General features: G+C 39.5%; 1 protein-coding gene and 1 non-coding gene across 2 annotated transcripts; one reads left to right on the top strand and one right to left on the bottom strand.

Annotated features, from left to right (window-relative positions):
- Positions 1 to 16,147, top strand: CEBPZ (CCAAT enhancer binding protein zeta). The gene is made up of 16 exons (XM_065833852.2): positions 1 to 194; positions 350 to 1,863; positions 2,892 to 3,123; positions 4,062 to 4,236; positions 4,419 to 4,507; positions 4,974 to 5,027; positions 5,659 to 5,761; positions 6,898 to 6,966; positions 8,826 to 8,892; positions 10,280 to 10,380; positions 11,902 to 11,962; positions 12,845 to 13,053; positions 14,103 to 14,186; positions 14,615 to 14,676; positions 14,763 to 14,844; positions 15,637 to 16,147. Exons 1-16 carry the CDS (start codon positions 48 to 50, stop codon positions 15,774 to 15,776), a joined length of 3,189 nt encoding a protein of 1,062 aa, XP_065689924.2. The 5' UTR covers positions 1 to 47; the 3' UTR covers positions 15,777 to 16,147.
- Positions 15,499 to 17,068, bottom strand: LOC136099538 (uncharacterized). Its single transcript, XR_011738294.1, has 2 exons — positions 16,184 to 17,068; positions 15,499 to 15,933 (listed from the first exon to the last, which is right to left on the bottom strand). It is a non-coding gene; the product is annotated as an uncharacterized protein (transcript).
- Positions 17,069 to 17,760: the final 692 nt, after the last annotated feature.

Raw genomic sequence — 17,760 nt, 5'->3', positions numbered from 1 at the left:
CCGGAAGCGCGCGCCGGCATGTGCGCGGGAGCTTCCGGCGGGCAGCGATGGCGGCGCTGTGGGACTTCGGCGTGAGGGACCCGAAAGAGGAGGGTGGCGACAGCGGCGAGGACGAGGACGACGATGGAGAAGGAGAAGATGAAGACGCCGAAGAGTTCACGCTGGACGAGGTGCTGCGTCTCGGCGGCACCAAGGTAAGGTGGGGCGGCGGGAGGGAGCGGGAGCACATGGCGGCCGGGTCCCTCCGGAACGGGATCGGGAGGTGGCGGGGGGAGCGGTTGGGAACCGTTGGGGGTGCGCGACCTGGCGCGAGACCCCCTGTAACGGCCGCGCGCTGCCCTCCCTGCAGCAAGACTACGTGATGCTGTGCGCCGTGGACGAGACGGAGGAGGTGGTGGACGGCGGCAAGAAGGACGCGATCGACGACCTGAAGGAAGGGGAGCTGGAAGCGTTCGTCAGTTCCTTGGGGCTCGGCAAATACGCAAAAAGTTGCTTCGTGGTGGACGAGGGGAAGGAGGACGACAGCAGCAAGGAGGAGAAGCCCTTAAAGAACGACAAAAGCAAGAAGGAAACGAACCCACCTTCATTAGAAGGGAAAAAAGAGAAAAAAGTCAAGGAAAAGGCAAGTGCTGTGAAAGCCAGCAAGAAAAAACAAGCTGGTGGTGATCGGGAGCAGCACCTTTCAGCAAAGACAGAGAGGCTGGAAGAAGATTTTGAATTTCATGCTAGGCAAGCGATACTGGTCAAACCAGGGGGCAAATGGTATGACCTAGAATACACCAATGAGTTTGCTTCAGAGCCACAAAATCAGACACTTCTGACCAAGTATAAGGCCTTGGCCCAAAAGCTGTACCAGCATGAGACAGATTTGTTTAAGAATAAGACAGATTATCAGAAGGGGGCCTCTTCGGCGTGGATGAAAACTGTTGTGTCATCGGGTACCTTGGCTGACAGGATGGCAGCGATGACCCTTCTCATTCAGGACAGTGCTGTCCACAGTCTCCAGTTTGTTGAGAACTTGGTAAACCTCATAAAGAAAAAGGGCAGCAGGCATCAGAGCCTCATGGCTTTGGATACCTTCAAGGAGCTGCTTATTTCAGATCTCTTGCCGGATAATCGGAAATTATGGTCTTTCTCACAGCGACCATTGAACAACATAGAGAAAATGTCGAGTGGCAACAAGGATTCAAGAGACAGACGTTTGATACTCTGGTACTTTGAGCATCACCTGAAACTGCAGGTGGCAGAGTTTGTGCAAGCGTTAGAAACACTGAGTCATGATTCTCTGACAGCACCGAAATCCCGAGCGCTGACAGTTGCCCATGAGCTTCTCTGTAACAAGCCTGAGCAGGAGAAAGTTCTGCTTGTTCAGTTGGTAAATAAACTGGGAGACCCTCAGAACAAACTTGCCACCAAAGCCTCATATCTTTTAGAGACATTACTGCACAAGCATCCAAATATGAAGGGGGTAGTGTGCAGTGAGGTGGAGAGGCTTTTGTACAGGTCAAACATTAATGTGAAAACTCAATATTATGCCATTTGCTTTCTGAATCAGATAGTCCTCAGTCATGAGGAAAGTGCACTGGCTAACAAACTGATAACTTTGTACTTTTGCTTTTTTCGGAACTGCATTAAGAAAAAAGATGTTGAATCCAAAATGCTCAGTGCTCTTCTTTGTGGGGTAAACAGAGCTTACCCTTATGCTGACACTGGTGATGAGAAAGTGAAAGAGCAAATGAACACGTTGTTTAAAGTTCTGCATCTCGTGAACTTCAGTACCAGTGTCCAGGCCCTAATGTTACTATTTCAAGTGATGGACTCTCAGCAGACTGTGTCAGATAGGTACTACGCAGCACTATACAAGTAAGTAACAGGTTTGCGTTTTTTTTTTTTTTAATATAAATTTAAGTTTATGAGGGAGTCACCATTAATTTAAAGTTGTAGAAACACTTACTTTTGAGATCTTGTGAATTTTGTGTCTCATTGGCTAAAAATTGTTGATGTTTTATATGAGCTAGAAAAAAAAGCATGTGGTTTCTTTGACTTGACATGAGGATAAAAGAAATGGTAGTGATAAGTCCTGACAACGCAACATATGCATTTCATGCTTTGCGTTGTGTTCTGGTGGCATAGTTATATTCCAGCTATTATTTGAAACTAATAGATAACTACTTCTGAAATAACTTTTACAGGTACAGTGGTTTAGTCACGGAATAGCCTAAAATCATGTTTCCTTTTTTCATATGGTGAGGGGGAAATATGTTAAGAAATTCTTTAGATTATTTATTTTGTATAGTAGGAAAACCTTACGCTGTGAAAGTGTCTCATTTTTTTTGTCCCAGCTGATTGTTTAGACTCTTTGTTGCATCCTTACAGGTTTCTGTTTAGTGGACCAAAGGGATTTTTGAAAAGGGAACTCAAGTTCCCCCAGAATGTGCAATGTATTTAGGGGCTTTCCTGGCGGTCTGAAAAGAAAGTGGAGTAGAAAATGAACTTGCCAACACACATGTCTGATCTGGTTGTGAAACGCACTACTTGCGAACCATTTTCTTTCTGTTTTTTGAACATCTGAATAAATCAGTTTCTTACTCTGAATATCTCAAACTTTAGAACTATTTTTCAGTTGAACTCAGTTTCTTTGTATTTTCTTACAGTTTTCTTTTTGTTTACTGATATAGGGTTTTTTTTATCTTCAGTGTTGTGTATATTTAGAAATATTACGCAACTATTGACAGTTCAGGTTGATGTAATGGTTTGCAGTATTGGGGAACAAGCTGTCACTGGTCTTTTAGATGGCACTTTGAAAAATGAAGATGATTGTTGTTAACAGCAATTATTCTCCTATGTGCATTATGATATTCAGCAATTTTTTTCTCCTGTGTGTTCTACAGGAAGCTTCTAGACCCTGCTTTAGCAACCTGCTCAAGGCCATCCATGTTTCTTAATCTTGTCTATAAGTCTCTGAAGGCAGATGTAGTGTTGCGCCGTGTAAAGGCCTTTGTGAAGAGGTTACTTCAAGTCACTTGTGGACACATGCCACCCTTCATTTGTGGAACCCTGTACCTTCTGTCTGAGCTTCTGAAAGTAAAACCGGAGTTAAGGGTCCAGTTACAGGATCATGTGGTATAACATGATTTCTTTATCTCATTGTTTTTTTCAGTGAGAGCTAGTTTCACAAGCACCTTTCCCTAACCTGTTCATTACCAACCTGAGGGTTTGCACTTGAATAATTATAACTACATTAAAAATCTGCATAGATGAGGGTGTTTTAAGCATTCTAGTGGGTCCTATGAACTTCAGTCATGGATAGAGGATTATTTTGCTAAATGCTGCACAAGTAAGCAGGTAAACATTCTTTTTGAGCGGCAGAGGAACACACAGGTCGACCCAATATGAGTGATAAAGCATAGTTCGATTTATTAGCCCGAATAGCATATACTTATACAGTTCACGATAATTATGCATACCTGTCACCTACTAATTGGCTCAAGCTCTAACAGTCACATTTGCATGGTCCTCCTACTTGCAGCTGCTAGCTATGCTTAATCTACATTCTTGTGCTCTTGAAAGCTGTTTGTGAGACTCTGCCAAGGTCTCAGTGACCTTGCTGATTTTACTGAAACAGTCAGCGGTTCCCACCGCGGCCTAACCTTACTACTTATGCTAAAGTCTTCAAAACAGGCTCTGCGCGTACAACTGCTCTGCAGACCCATGTCCCTTATTTTTAAGCCATTCTCCAACAATTCTTCACCAAAAAGCTTTGTAGAAAAATGGCCTGTTTGTTTCTTCTGTCTGCACTCCCTGAAGTATAGCTAGGCAGGACTGGATTTTTTTTTTTTCTTTCTTTGAATGGGGAGGGCCCATTACACTTCTGTGATATAAGCTGTAAAGTTCAATTTTAAGTCCTTTATGAAGGCCAAAAGTCTGTGTTGCTTAAACTTTAGCTATCATTTGTTTATAATTTTGTAAGTAGCTTCTTAAGAACAATAGGTGCATTTTTATAATAAATGAGGGTAAAACTGGAAAGGAAAAGCTGTTTGCTAGCATTTTTTCTTGTTTAGGAATCAGATGATGAAGAGTGCTTTAAGGATCAAGAAGAGGCTGAAGAGGATGAGGAAAAATTTGTGGATGCAGACAAAGAAGTAGAAAATGAAGAGAGGAGCACAATGGAAAATTGTGCTAAAACAAATGACTCAAATTCAACAGCCTCATGGGTGCATCATCTGAATATGGGAGGTACATTAGCAAGAAAATATAATTCTTTAACTTCTAATATTCTGTAACAGTGACATGTTGATCAGGACTTGTAACATTGATTAAAATGATGGGCAGTGTTACTGTCATGTTGAAATGAAAAGAATACTCTCATAAAGTTGCATGAGGAAATTTATGTCATTTTTATCTCCTCTGCCCCTCAGGCAGGAAGAGTGGAACTTCATATGACCCTATGCATCGGAGTCCTTTGTACTGCGGTGCTGAAAGTACAAGCCTTTGGGAACTGAAAAAGGTAAAGAAAATTAACTTGGTTATTCTTGGAATAGCTACCTGAGTAACACAACAGAAAGGTTAAACAACACATTGTTCAGCTTTAAGCTTGTATATGTTACATACAATGCTGATGTTCCAGAGTAGGGAACAGGAATTTTTAAGTGGAGATTTGGACAATGACAATCTTTTTTTGACTTTTGAATCTTAGCTTTGTATCAGTAAAGCTTTTTTGTGTTGAATTAAATAAAATTGTAAGTGAGAATGTATTCAGGTAAGGCAAACAAAAGATTAAAACTTGAAGTTCTTCAGTTTTTCAAGGACAGAACACATCAGCCTTGCACTGCTTCGTGCATCTGCATGTTATTTGGTGAGTTACAGAGTGGTCTTATGACATAGTGGTGTTGTCAGGAGTTTTATAGGTCAACATAAGTAATGATTGTGTTTATTTTTAAAATAGAAATAAGTATGTGATTTGTGTTTTTCAGCTTTCTGAACATTTTCATCCATCTGTGGCCCTATTTGCAAAAACAATTCTGGAAGTAAGTACTTTCACTAGTCTGTAGCTTTCAAGTTGGATTTTTATGTTGTTGCCTTTTGCCATTTGAAAAAATACATTATAAAGCCTCCTTGCACTCTTTTTTTGTAAAGAAGACTACTCATAGAAGTAATTAACTTGGTAAAATGTGTATATTACATGATTCTTAAAGCTTTTTTAGAGTTTTGATCTGTCTTTTTATTTAACGTGGGTTTTTTTTATGTGGGGAAGCCTGCTGTTGGAACAAATTATTTTTTAATAGTGTTTTGGTTATCATGTGAAAAATACTGAAGCCTACACAAATATATATTTAAAGTCTTTATTTTCATTTGAGTATATGGTATCTGAATGGTCCTGAGTAGTAACTGCTATTAGCACAGTACATAGCAAGGCAGTTCATCACTGAAACAAAGTGAAGGAGGTGTTTTTTAGTTAAGAAAATATTCACATTCCAAAAATAAGAACCTGTACAGGAGTGTATTAACTTGTCAGGCTTATTGATGAAGCATCCCTGAGTCTTTGTCTTTTTCAAGTGTGGTTTAATGTTGTTCTTGGAGTGTTTGAGTCCTCTGTGATTAGTTGCTGATTTTCTCAAACAAAGACCTTAATGATTTTTGGCTTTCTTCTTCTTCCAGGGAAATCACATTCAGTACTCCGGAGACCCTTTGCAGGATTTCACATTAATGAGATTCTTGGATCGCTTTGTGTACAGGAATCCCAAACACCACAAAGGCAAAGGTACAAAATTTCTCTGTACATATTAACATATGATTTTGATTATTGATGGTGACCAAACTCTTTTTCTCTCAGATTGCCGTGTAACCCTTTGTGCTTGTCAAGTGTTTGGGATGCACATAGTGCAACAGTGGAGTGGGATTAGCCTTCAGGGCTGCAATGGACATATCTGCAACTCAGAACCAGCTGACAATCACATACTGCTGCCTCTCACTTCTGCAGCACGAGTATTGCTAACCTAGCAGAACTAAGCAAAGTGATAGTGGAATGTAGAGACTACAGAATGGCTGAGGTTGGGAAGGATCTCTGGAGATCATCTGCTCAAGCGGGGCCACCTAGAGCAGGCTGCCTAAGCTGTCCAGATGGCTTTTGAATGTCTCCAAGAATTGAGACTCCACAGCATCTCTGAGTAACCTGTGCCAGCATACAGTCACCCTCACAGTGAAGAAGTGTTCCCTGATGTTCAGATGGAGCCTCCTATGTTTCAGTTTGTGCCCATCACCTCTTGCCCTGTCACTGGGCACCACTGAAAAGTGCTTTGTCTTCTTTACCCCCTCCCTTCAGGTATACACTGATTAGATCCCCTCAGCTGCCTCTTCTCCAGGCTGAACAGTCCCAGCTCTGCCAACCTTTCATCACAGGAGAGATGCTCCAGTCCCTTCATCATCTTAGTGGCCCTTCGCTGGACTCTTCCCCCGTATACCCATGTCTCCCTTGCACTGGGGAGCCCAGACCTGGACAGAGCACTTCTGGTGTGGCCTCACCAGTGTTGAGCAGAGGAAGGATCATCTCCACCTGCTGCCAATGCTCCTCCTCATGCAGCCCAGGACAATGTCAGCCATATTTGCTGCAAGGGCACATGGCTGGCTCACGGTCAACTTGGTGTCCACCAGGATGCCCAGGGTCTGCTCTGCCAAGCTGCTTTCCAGCTGGGCAGCCACCACCTGCATGGGCTTGTTCCTCCCCAGATGTAGGGCTTTGCACTTCCCCTTGTTCAACTGCATGAGGTTCCTCTCAGTGCATTTTTCCAACCTCTTGAGACCCTTGTGGATGGCAGCAAAACCCTCTGGTGTGTCAGCCACTCCTGACAGTTTGGTATCAATAGTAATAATTTGTTTCGGATTTATGTTCTGCTACAGAAAACACCAGCAGCGTGGTAATGCAGCCAAAGAAGAAGCAGTTTATGAAAGATAGGCAGAATCTGGCAGGTAAGTCAGCCCCTTTTTAATTAAGATTGTGATGGCTGAATAATTCCTGACTGGTTGTTGTAGACATGTCATCTGTGCTGTCTGTGCTATTTCTGTTAGCAATAAAAGTCTTGTCCATCAGGAGTGCGATGGTACCTGATGTTCCAGATCAGGTCTGATCTTCTTATAAGGGTGTATGGAATCTCCACAGCTGAAACTTTACTGAATCATTTTAAGAACAAATGACATAGAAAAAATCAGTTACCTCAGCTGTTAGCCTCTTGAGTAGCAAAACACATTTTCTTCTACTGTAGCACATGGCTTTACACGCCCACTCTTTTTTGAGACCTTTCTTTTCTGTTTTCCTTTTGCCTGCATCCCCATAAGAGGATATATGCTCCCTGGGTGAAGAAGAGATTTGCAATCTTGTATCAAAGTTTAGAACATTGTTAAAAATCTGTTTGCAGCTGGCAATGTGACCCTTTAGAGGGGAAAAAAAGGCTAAAAAAAAAGCCTTAGAATTTATTTCAGCTAATGATAATTCTAGTTAGAAGAGCAATCTGTTAGCGCACTAACATCAGAGGGACATGAATTTATAAAATGTTAGCTAAATTTTCTGCTCAGAAGCATGCCATTCTTATATCTGGCATAGTAGTTTTATGAATAACGGGTTTTTTTAAGTTCTTAAAAATAACTTAAATCATACGAAAATCTTTAAAATGTATGCTGATCTAGCTATAGTTAATACAGTAGTATTGTGTGGTTGATGTTTTTATTTGTTTCAAAGTTATCATATAACAACTTTTATTCTCATTATGATTGAAAACTTACTAAATCTCAGAAAATGGTTTTACGTAATGATTTAATCGCATTAAGCTCTTTCATTAGACGATGTGGATCACGCCATACAATGCCACAGCTGCAGCTATTGTTAGGATTAGGGTAAGGTATCTTTGACACTAAGAGTCTTCCAACCCCCAGAAAGAGACTGCCTTTTGTCTAGTCTCACCATTTCCAGTGATTAAGGGTAGGATTTGGTATTAAGAACCAGCAGTTAAAAAATCAGGGTAAGCCATGCTACTTGAGACCAAAAGAGGTTCCATCTTCTGTGGTAGAAGCTCTGTAATATTCCCAGGGATGTGCTTTCCTCTAACTTTGGGTCTGTTGTGTTCCATGGAAGTTTTAGTTATACAGATTAGCTGATGTACCTTTACTAATCCATGGTTTTGTGGCTATCAAAGCTTAAAGCAGGGATTTTGACATTTGAAGGTACAGTTTGGTTTATTGCATTCTGTAGTTTATTCTGAGTTGAAGGACCAGACTGAGCATTTCAAACTGGAGTTGTGAAATTGAAATGTTCTACAAATCCAATATAAAAAAATCTGGGTATATTAATGTGGATACAAAAATCTGCACTTGTATGTATCTGGTATCTGTTGAGGCTTAGAGAATTGAGATTGCAAGTCCTCTGGTACCTTCCACTATTTGAAGAGTCCCCGTGTGAGTAAACACTACAGAAAATACTATAATCTGTGCCCACTCAGTTTATCAGTAGCTCTTTTGTCCTTTGATTTCCTTCTGAGGTGAAGGATGCATTTCTGCTGTAGGTAATTGCAAAGCCTCCCATGCTGATGTATAAATAAGGACCTTCTTAGGGCTGTGTCTTGAGTTTTTCCATGGTGTCTACTCACATCTAATTATCAGTATATGCAAAGAGAACTCTTGGTTTAGAGAGGTTTTGAGATGAGCTCCACTTTATTTAACAGATGACTCTGGATAGCTGCGTGCTTCTGTCTGTGCATGCTGTTTAACCTTCTAAAATAACAGCAATCACTTCAACTTGAGGTAAAATAAGTTCTTTTTTTTTTTTTTTTTTTCAGTCAACAGTAAGGAATTCCGTGCCAAAGATGAGAGCAAAATCCCAGTGGATGAAGTGTTTTTTCACAGGTAATGAAATACTTGTAGACATTAATTTTAAGTGTTGTTTTTTAATGCAATGCTATCAAACCCCATTACATTTCATAAGTATTCTCTGGTATTCCAAGTGTTTGCAAAATTTGACTAATTTGAGTGACTTGTGTTGACAGTACTTTCCTTAGAACTCAATTTCAACGTTTGTCAAAAGTACTTATGAAAGAATATCCCTTTATCACTTATGAACAAAGGCAATCAGTGCTTGTAATCTATAATCAAGTAAGTTGACATCGTAATAAAGAGGCCTTAAACAATAGGTAGTGATGAATGTCTTATGGGTTGTAGTTCCTATGCATTAGAAGTACATTTAAAAAAGCCTGCAATATACCTTGCTCATGTTATTAGCATGAAAGCTTATCAGAACAGAACAATGCAAAAAAAAGAAGAGCTAGTTTTTGGTTTATTTTTTACTATTCATAGGTCTTTCCATTTAGTTGGATTTCCTATCAGACTATGATATAAAAATGCAGCTGTAATACTAAAATTTGGCAAAGATTTGTTCTTACTAGATCAAAATACTGGTTACCTCTGAATGTCTCCTTAGGAAATGAGTGTTGGAATTAACTTCATTTATTTTGCTTCATTCACTTTGGGTTTTTTTGTTTAATATATTTGTTGCTGTAGGGGCTGTTAAAATTTTTTGAAGTATCAGGTTAATGGACTTATAAATTTGAAGTAATTGATATTATAATATTGAGTAATATAATATTACTGAATAAATAAAACAGTTGTATTAATTTTGAGATTAAAGAAAAGCAGCTTAAAAACATACCCCTGTCAGTATTGTTACATTGAAGGTGACTGAAACTGAGATTACACATTGAAAGTCTTCCATATGAAGTGCTGAAGTCTTCTGCTCTTGTATACCATCAAATCTGCCTTCTGTGTTTAGCGATTCTTTATATGAAATGAAGGAGAGAAAGTGGTTTAAAATGGGTGACAGAGGGTAAAAAGAAGCACATAAAAGGAGAGGGCTATGGGGGAAAATTTATGGAACTTAATGCGTGAATTGCTCTCTTTTTTTTTTTTTCTCTCAATTAGATTCAAGTTGAACTTGATCCTTTCTTCCATATCAGTGTGACCCAGATTTTCACATCTTTCTTGTGCCCTTTTGTAAAGTCACTATGTTCTGGCACCTTTGGCTGTGAAATTTCTGTGTTTTAAATCTTAGAGTGGTGGCTTACTCTTTGAAAAATGAAGAAAATATAAATCTCTGGTTTGATCTGTGTTTGAAACCATTGCTTACAATTTTCAACTGGCAACATATGTGTGAAACAATCTGCAGGTTGTTTTTTAGAAAAAACTTGTCACAAAGATCATCACCTGTGATTTTGTGTCTGAGAGCAATATATTATTTCAGATTTTATTCAAAGTTCGATAAGAGGAGAGAGAAACAAAAGCGTCAGGATGATGAAGAAAGTGTGGAAGATGTAGATGATGATGAATTTGAAAGAGCATTGGGTAAGGTTGTGTTTTTCCTTGAAGTAACTATCCCAGTATTTCCTGCTTTTGCAAATTATTAATTTATCCTTTTTATAGTTTGCACTGTATAAAAGAGACAGATACAGGAATATGTAAGCGGAAGAAAACTGGCTTTCCAATTCAGACTCTATGCTACTACAGCCAGTGGTTCCCACTGTCCCTCATGTAAGCCAGCTGGGTGGCCATCTGGTGGACAAGGTCTTGCCCTCACTACTCCAGTAGTGCTCATCTTGTTGAGACAGTTGGAAATCGTCTGATTTTTGAACATAAGCTCATGAGTGGCAGTTCATGCCTTTTTGTTCTTTTCCTAATGTAGTCTAAGAGTTAAATAACTTCTAGCAGCATGTAACACTTGCTTCTATTGTTTCTTTCTTTACTTCTTGGCCTTTTTCAATGTTTCTTATGCTTTTTCTCATCATTCCTAAGCATTCCATGAGGTTGTTTGTTCACTTAGATACTTGGCAAACTTTTGCAGTAGTCTTAGCTCTTCCTGCAGCATGTACTTTGTTTGCTTCGGAATTATGATTTGTTCCAGAATCTGAATTTGTTAGGGTACCATAAAATGTCCATTATTATTATTATTATTTCGTGATTTCGTATTTCATATTTGGCTTATATAGTAACATATGTATTTGGAAAAACAACAACAAACACCAAAACCCAAACAAGACAGTTATTTAGCTCTCCATAACTGTTTTGTGCCATATTTTTAGAGAATTCTGAACTCCCACAGCAGGATTCTTCCTTAGTTACACAACTAGTATGGTCTTAGTTATGACAACAATCTGTTTCTAATTGTGTTTGTTGTTCTATCGTTAGTATCTCTAATAAGTTAACTGTCTCTGAGAATTTGCTCCATAAATTCAGAATGTTAAATTAAGGACCTCCTAATGTCAGCTTTTAATCTTTGAAACAAAACATTTGTAATTTTTCAGATTTTTTTTACATGCTATTTTATATTTCAATTTATTCCTAAGTGAATTCAATGATAGGAACTTTCACCCTCTAGGCTGCTTGCTTTTCTGTCAAAAATCAAAGTGAATACTTCAGTTCTGAAAGTTAGCATACAAATTAGCTGGCAGGACACTTGCTTGGGGTATCTTAATCAAGTCTGTGTTCTGTCTGACTTGGAGCAAGTATTTGAAACTTGTGATATCCCTCTTGCCAACTAAGTTTGAATCACTAGGCAGTTGTATATCCATTTGTGTCTGCCTGCTTCCCACGTCATCTAATTCTGGCCAGAAAATACATCCTGGGTAAACAAAAACTTCCATTATTTTTCAAAGAAAAATATTGTTTCAGAAAAAGTCCAGTTAGCTTTAGGTAAGTGTTTTGTGGAGTAATTTTCTGTAGGAGTATGAACCCTTTTGTATCAGGACCCTTTGTTACTGATGTAGATCATATAACAGGAAAAAGATACCAAAAAATAGGATATTTTGTAATGACTTCATATTTCTTTGTTTGACTTTGTTGTGTAGTAATAAACAATTTTACCCCTAGATACATTTGAAGCTGCTGATAATGCCATTGATGTTGGCCAGGATGACCTTGATTTTGCTAGGTAAGACTTTAAACTGTTTTTTTAATGTCTTGTTTTAATCCCTGTTTAGAGTTTTACTCTGCAAAATTGGATAGATTTTTTCAAAAAGACTCAGAATATCACTTTGCAAAAAGGCAATAGCAGTTGGACACTGGGTAATGCTGCTTTTCTGCATGTCCCATAGTGGGGCATTGTGATCCTGTGGTATTTCCAGTCTGCTGGCTTGATGCATGAGGCCTGTACTATTTTGTTTATGCAATGCACTTACCCAATAAGCAAGGTAAGATCTTGTTTTTCATTGTCTCAGGTTTCTGCTAAAGAATTACCAAGTACAAAAGTAAGCAGAATGAGACATAATGGTACTGCTGCTGTAAGGACTGGTTGTAACTGGACCTAATGCAGTAAATAAACTGTGTGGAATCCAGAATCGCAGAGCTCAGTTCTCAGGAAGTCAGCAGCTTCATCAAGTAGCCTCATTTTCACTTGAAGTGGCTGCAATACAGCCTTCAAATCAGCATAGAAACTTCTTTTCTTGAGATGAGAAGAGAATGAAAGCTTAAAATTCTAGTGAAACCTGAACATTTTTGTGATCCAGGCCAGTATGAATAAAAAATAGCAAAGAGGAGACAAAAAACAAGTAACCATCTATAAAGAAGAGCTGACATTTCTGTTCATTTCAGAATAGTATTTTCTCAGAACTTCTTAAAATGGTTGACTTTCATAATACAGTTCCATATGCTGAGGTTGAAAACATACCTGAGTGCATAATATGTTTCTTAGGTCTCAGCGTACATTTACAGTATTTTGCAATGACATTGAACTTTTCTAACATAGTGTTTGTTATCTGGATGCAAACAGTATTTTCACAGATCATGTGCTAAGCTTGTTACATATATTTTTTAGTAATATAAAAAAGAAAACCAAAGGCGGTAAGAAAGGCCAAAGAAGTGAGGAGTCCGGTGGTGACTGGGAGGATTCTGATGATGAGGATGATTTCAGTGATCTGGATGATGAAGAAGTGTCCTTAGGAAGTATGGAGGAAGAATTTGGAGAGGATATGGATGAAGAGGGAGGAGTATTTATGGATGTGTCTGATGATGATAACAGCCTAGGTAAGGTACCATTAATTATCAAAAAATGAGAAGAAAAAGCTTTAAAAATAGGTTATCTAATACGTCATCACATATATAAATTCAGATTTAGTTACCTAGGTGGGAGGTTTGGCTTTTAAGTAAGGAAGTGACAAGAAGTCCTTCTCTGGACAATAAAGTCTTAAGAGAAATATTTCCCAGCAGCGTTCCAAGTGTGAGTGCGTATGAGGCATCTGGGTATAAAAACCTGCAGACAAGTTTATTTCATTCTGAAAACATTGGCAGGTACAAAAGGAGCTTTATACACAAATAACTGGCTACAGCAGGCAGAAATATTAAAAGATCTCATTGAAAGATCTCATTTGAAAAATTATTTTAAAAAATCTAATACTTGGTAATTTTTGTATTTCTTTAGACCTAGTTAATGTTGGGTTTTTTAGATGAGGTAACTTCTATTTAAATTGTTGTCTGCTAAGTAACAGCTTACTCATCTAATACAGTTATGCACCCAGATTTTTATTACCATTCTAATAACAACTGATCATTGCACCTGCCTGGTTTTATTATCTTTTCAACTGAAAAGCACAGTTCATACAGTATGCACGTTTTGTTGCTGGAAAAGCACAGATTGAGTATTTCAACTAATATTTTAAGGTCACAGATGATTGAGGGTAGAGGAGGTAAACTGTTCATACAGCTGTTAACACATTAATCTTTCACGAGCTTATTATTTTACCAAATTTACCAAGCAAACTTTGAAGGTTTACATAACAGCTGCTTTTAGCCTTCATATTTTATTTACCTTAGTATCATACTTCATTAGTTTTTTGTGCTGTGGAAAAAAATCATAAAGAATGGTGCACCACTGATCAATTTTTAATTGTCCGGGTTGAAGAAATTCCAAATTTGATTGTGTGTGCTGTCTTTTAAGCTTTTTTAAAGTAAAGACTCAGGCCATTATTGCAAATATACCTAAAAAGAGATTTTAGTCTCTGCTATGCTTTAAATACTTGCACACAGTGTGAGAATGAGGGAGTGATGTTTTGTTTTGTTTGTTTTTTTCCTGTCAGACCCAGATAATGACAAGCAACTGAACTCTGTCAGTAAAAAGGGCAAGCGAAAGAAAGATTTGAATTTTGTGGGTTCACTTGAAGGTAAGGAAACACTGCCATGATATCCATTTGAGAACCCTTGATACAAATACAGAGCCTGGAGTCAGAGGGTGTTAGTAGTGTAGATTATCTACATTTTTGGATCTGAGTTCAGATTTGAATAAACCATAAATGAAAAGGTGTTGGTCTTGCGCTTGTCCTCCAACCAGTGTGGCCTCATTCAGAGTGACAATCTGCTGTTGAAGGACTGGAAATCAAAGGAGGAACTTTTGAAGGAAGTATAGAGTTGTACTAGCACTTTGTGCGTCTGTTACTTATGTGATGCACAAATTTGTGCTATTTAGTTCTTGGTTGGAAACTCTTTTTTCCTTTTTTTTGAGGGGGAAGGTGGAGAATAATAGCTTAGTAACACTTTGTTTTAGTACCTTTGTGAACTTGAAATTCTGTCTCATAATACTTTTTGCTTGAAGGATCCAACCGAGGAAAGAAGAGAAAGCTCAAAGACGCCAGTATACTGGCATCTGCTGAAGAGGTAAGGCTGATCAGTCCTTAGCAAAAAGTGTTCAAGCATTTTACTTGTTTCTTTGTAATAAAGTAGTAAAATTTCTCTCTTTAAAGTTCGGTTATCTGCTGGATGAAAATGCTGGGTCTAAGTTTGACAATATTGGAATGAATGCCATGGCCAACAGGGATAATGCAAGTAAGTACATCCTACATATAGCAGATAGTTGTAACGCTGTTCTGGTTCTTCAGATTCTGTACTTATAAAGATCTGCCTTCTGTAACTGAAATACACACGCAGTCAGAAGTCACACAGTACGGACAGTAACTCAACGTCCGTAAGACATGACTTAGTTTTCTTCAGTTATGACAGATGTCCAGTGCTAATATTAGCTGTGCGCACTGGAGCGAATAAAGCTTCAGAAAACTCGAAGAGTCTGTCATGTGGCCCTTTCAACACTGTAAATAAGGATGGGCATTTCTGCTGTTCATCAAGTGTTCATGTGAATTTTGCTCTGATAGTGTCCTGGACTCTTTTGAAGGGAAGGTGTAAGGCATGACTGTCTATCTACCTACCAGAATATTTGCTTGCAGTATCAGTGAAGCGAAAGTAGTTTCCCAGAAATAATTCCAATGAATTAAATGTGTATATACTCCTTCGCAGAGCTTTTGCAGTCTTGCTGGTGTCACCTGAAAAAATGTTAACAGCAGCACTCAAGCACTCTGTACTCCTAGCACAAGTCTGTCCAGCGTTAGGAAAATTCAAAGTAATGGCAAGAGCGGTCTTAAACCTGGAGATTCTGAGATGGCACAGCATGTTTTGTGAAATGAAAAAAAAACCAAAACTCTGGTGTCAAAAAAATGGCAGTTTGCACTTTATTAACATTTATAAATACAGTAGCCAAGTTTTAACTTTTACATCATTCATCTGTATTCCACATGATGTCAGAGGTATCCATTGGCTCCTTATTTCTCTCCTTTCCTCTTACAGATATCAAACAGATCCAGTGGGAAATAGAGCGTGACAAGTGGCTTCACAATAGGGATGTGAAAAGCATCATCAAAAGGAAGAAACAGTTCAGGCACAGAGGGCTGAAAAACAAGTACAAAGGCAAGAAATCAAAAAGATGAAGTGGACATTTTAATGTGGACATTTTATAATTATTCTAAAATAATTTTACAATTGATCACTCATCTTTCTTACTTTAGTTCTTGTTGCTTAACCATGTCATTTGGTCATTCTCCCTTATGCCATGAATTCCAGACCACTCATTGGATTTGTAATACACTGAAAAACAGGAACATCCATGTCAGCTCTAAGTCAGACATGTCTGAAGGTGAGCCACTTTGTGGCTTGTTTTGTTGAATATATGGTCCTCCAGTTCTGAGGACTCTATCCAACAGTCTGACGGTCCAGCCACACCTACATCTAACAGTAAACACTTCTGCAATGACTGCTGGGGTAAGTTTTATGCAATAATAAAATCAGTTTTAAAACATGAGATGCAACAGACTTCAGCCAACAACTACAAACCTACCTTCCAGAATCGACGGAAACCTCTTCTGCATTGTATATCTGAAATCTGACAAGAAAGATAAATCAAAGTTACTTTACCAACGTATTTTAAGACAAATAATTAAATGCACTATTTTTTGAACCTGGTAAGTTTTAAGTTTGGCTGAGCTCCTTACTTACAGCCACCATTAAATAAGGTGATTTGAATTTACTTTTTTTTTTTTCATTCTATCACAGGCTGTATTTGGGTTATCATGTGCAGTCCTATCATCAATATTTTCTGACCTTCCTGAGAACTGTGATAACCAAATACAAGCTACAAATTCACAGGAAGCTGAATGCTTCTCATAGACTGACATGCAAATGCAAACTGTGAAAACTACTTTGTTTCCTTACGCAGCTTTAGGTGTTCACTGAATCCTTCTGTGGGTTCCTCTTGGCAACCCAGTAGAAAATCATGGAAGGATAGCTTTATGCTATTTTAATGCTTTACAGCAGCTCAGGAACTGGTAAAAGCCTCATTCTAAGTGCACTGAGCTATTAGATGAGCTCGCTGCACCTTACAGAACTATATAAACTACAGTTCAAGAAGAGCTGCAAAGGCATCTAAAAACTAGGACCTTGAACTGAAAAGGGAGAGCAATGAGAAACCATGAAAGGCCAGCACCAAGTTACATCTGTTCTCCACATTTTGGTTATAGATATTTTTAATGAAAATCCAAAGAAAAGTAGTTTAAGTGTAACAGCCTGTCTCCATCTGAATTGGGCAGGGCACAGGTCTGTCAAACTAGTGCTGCATCCTGCAGAGGCCTGAATGCAAAATAAGGCTGTGCAGAACAAACCTTGCAGTATCCAAGTTGGTGCCTGGCTTATTTTTGTGTTACCTAAGCACTGAGTCCTTGAGGGAATGAAGGTAAATCACCTGGAAGATGCTGCTGGCTGCCCAGCTGGGTCTGTTGTCTGCATGGGAAATATCCTGTCCCAGAGCCTGCGGGAGTGAGCAGTGAGCCAGGAGATGGATGGCTCCAGCGGCAGCACATCAGCTGCCGCAAACAGGATTGATCCATTCCTGCCTTATTCGCACATAGCCTCACCTTTTCAAGTCCCTATTTGAGCGATGCTGTGACTATTAAAATGCACAAGATGCAGCTTTGTTCCCGGTGCTCACTTTCAAAAGTTTCCCCACGGTTTTGGTTTTATAAAACTAAAATAACGGCTTGTCCTTGAGGACCCGCGTGACTACCGTGTGCTACACTAACACCAGCCGAACGACTGACCCCGGCGCGGCAGATTTTCTTAAGAGCCCCCCGCACACACTCAGCGTGGGCACCGTGGCGGTGCGGGGCGCCCCGGGCACCTCAGACGACCCCCGCCTGGAGCAGCTCCCGGTGTCCCGGCGGTGCCGCCGCCGCCCCCTGCCCCGGCGCGGTGTGGGCCCCGGCCGCCTCGCCGCACCTTGGCTGCGGTCCATGGCGCGGTAGAGCAGGATGGCGCCGAGAAGCCCCGCCGTCTCCAGCAGCAGCAGCCCCTTCACGACGCGCAGCGACATGCCTCACGGCGCCCTTCCGTCACCGCCGCTAACGCTGCACATGCGCGGCG

This window comes from Patagioenas fasciata, chromosome 3, assembly GCF_037038585.1.
Source record: "Patagioenas fasciata isolate bPatFas1 chromosome 3, bPatFas1.hap1, whole genome shotgun sequence".
Lineage (NCBI taxonomy): Eukaryota > Metazoa > Chordata > Aves > Columbiformes > Columbidae > Patagioenas > Patagioenas fasciata.
Note: the sequence above shows the minus strand (reverse complement) of the source record. Positions and strands in the feature narration are given on the sequence as shown.

Coding starts and splice junctions, on each gene's coding strand:
- CEBPZ (XM_065833852.2), top strand. CDS start 48: ATGGCGGCGCTGTGGGACTTCGGCGTGAGGGACCCGAAAGAGGAGGGT. Junction 13,054..14,102: donor TGATGATGATAACAGCCTAG/GTAAGGTACCAT, acceptor TTTTCCTGTCAG/ACCCAGATAATGACAAGCAA. Junction 14,845..15,636: donor GGCCAACAGGGATAATGCAA/GTAAGTACATCC, acceptor TTCCTCTTACAG/ATATCAAACAGATCCAGTGG.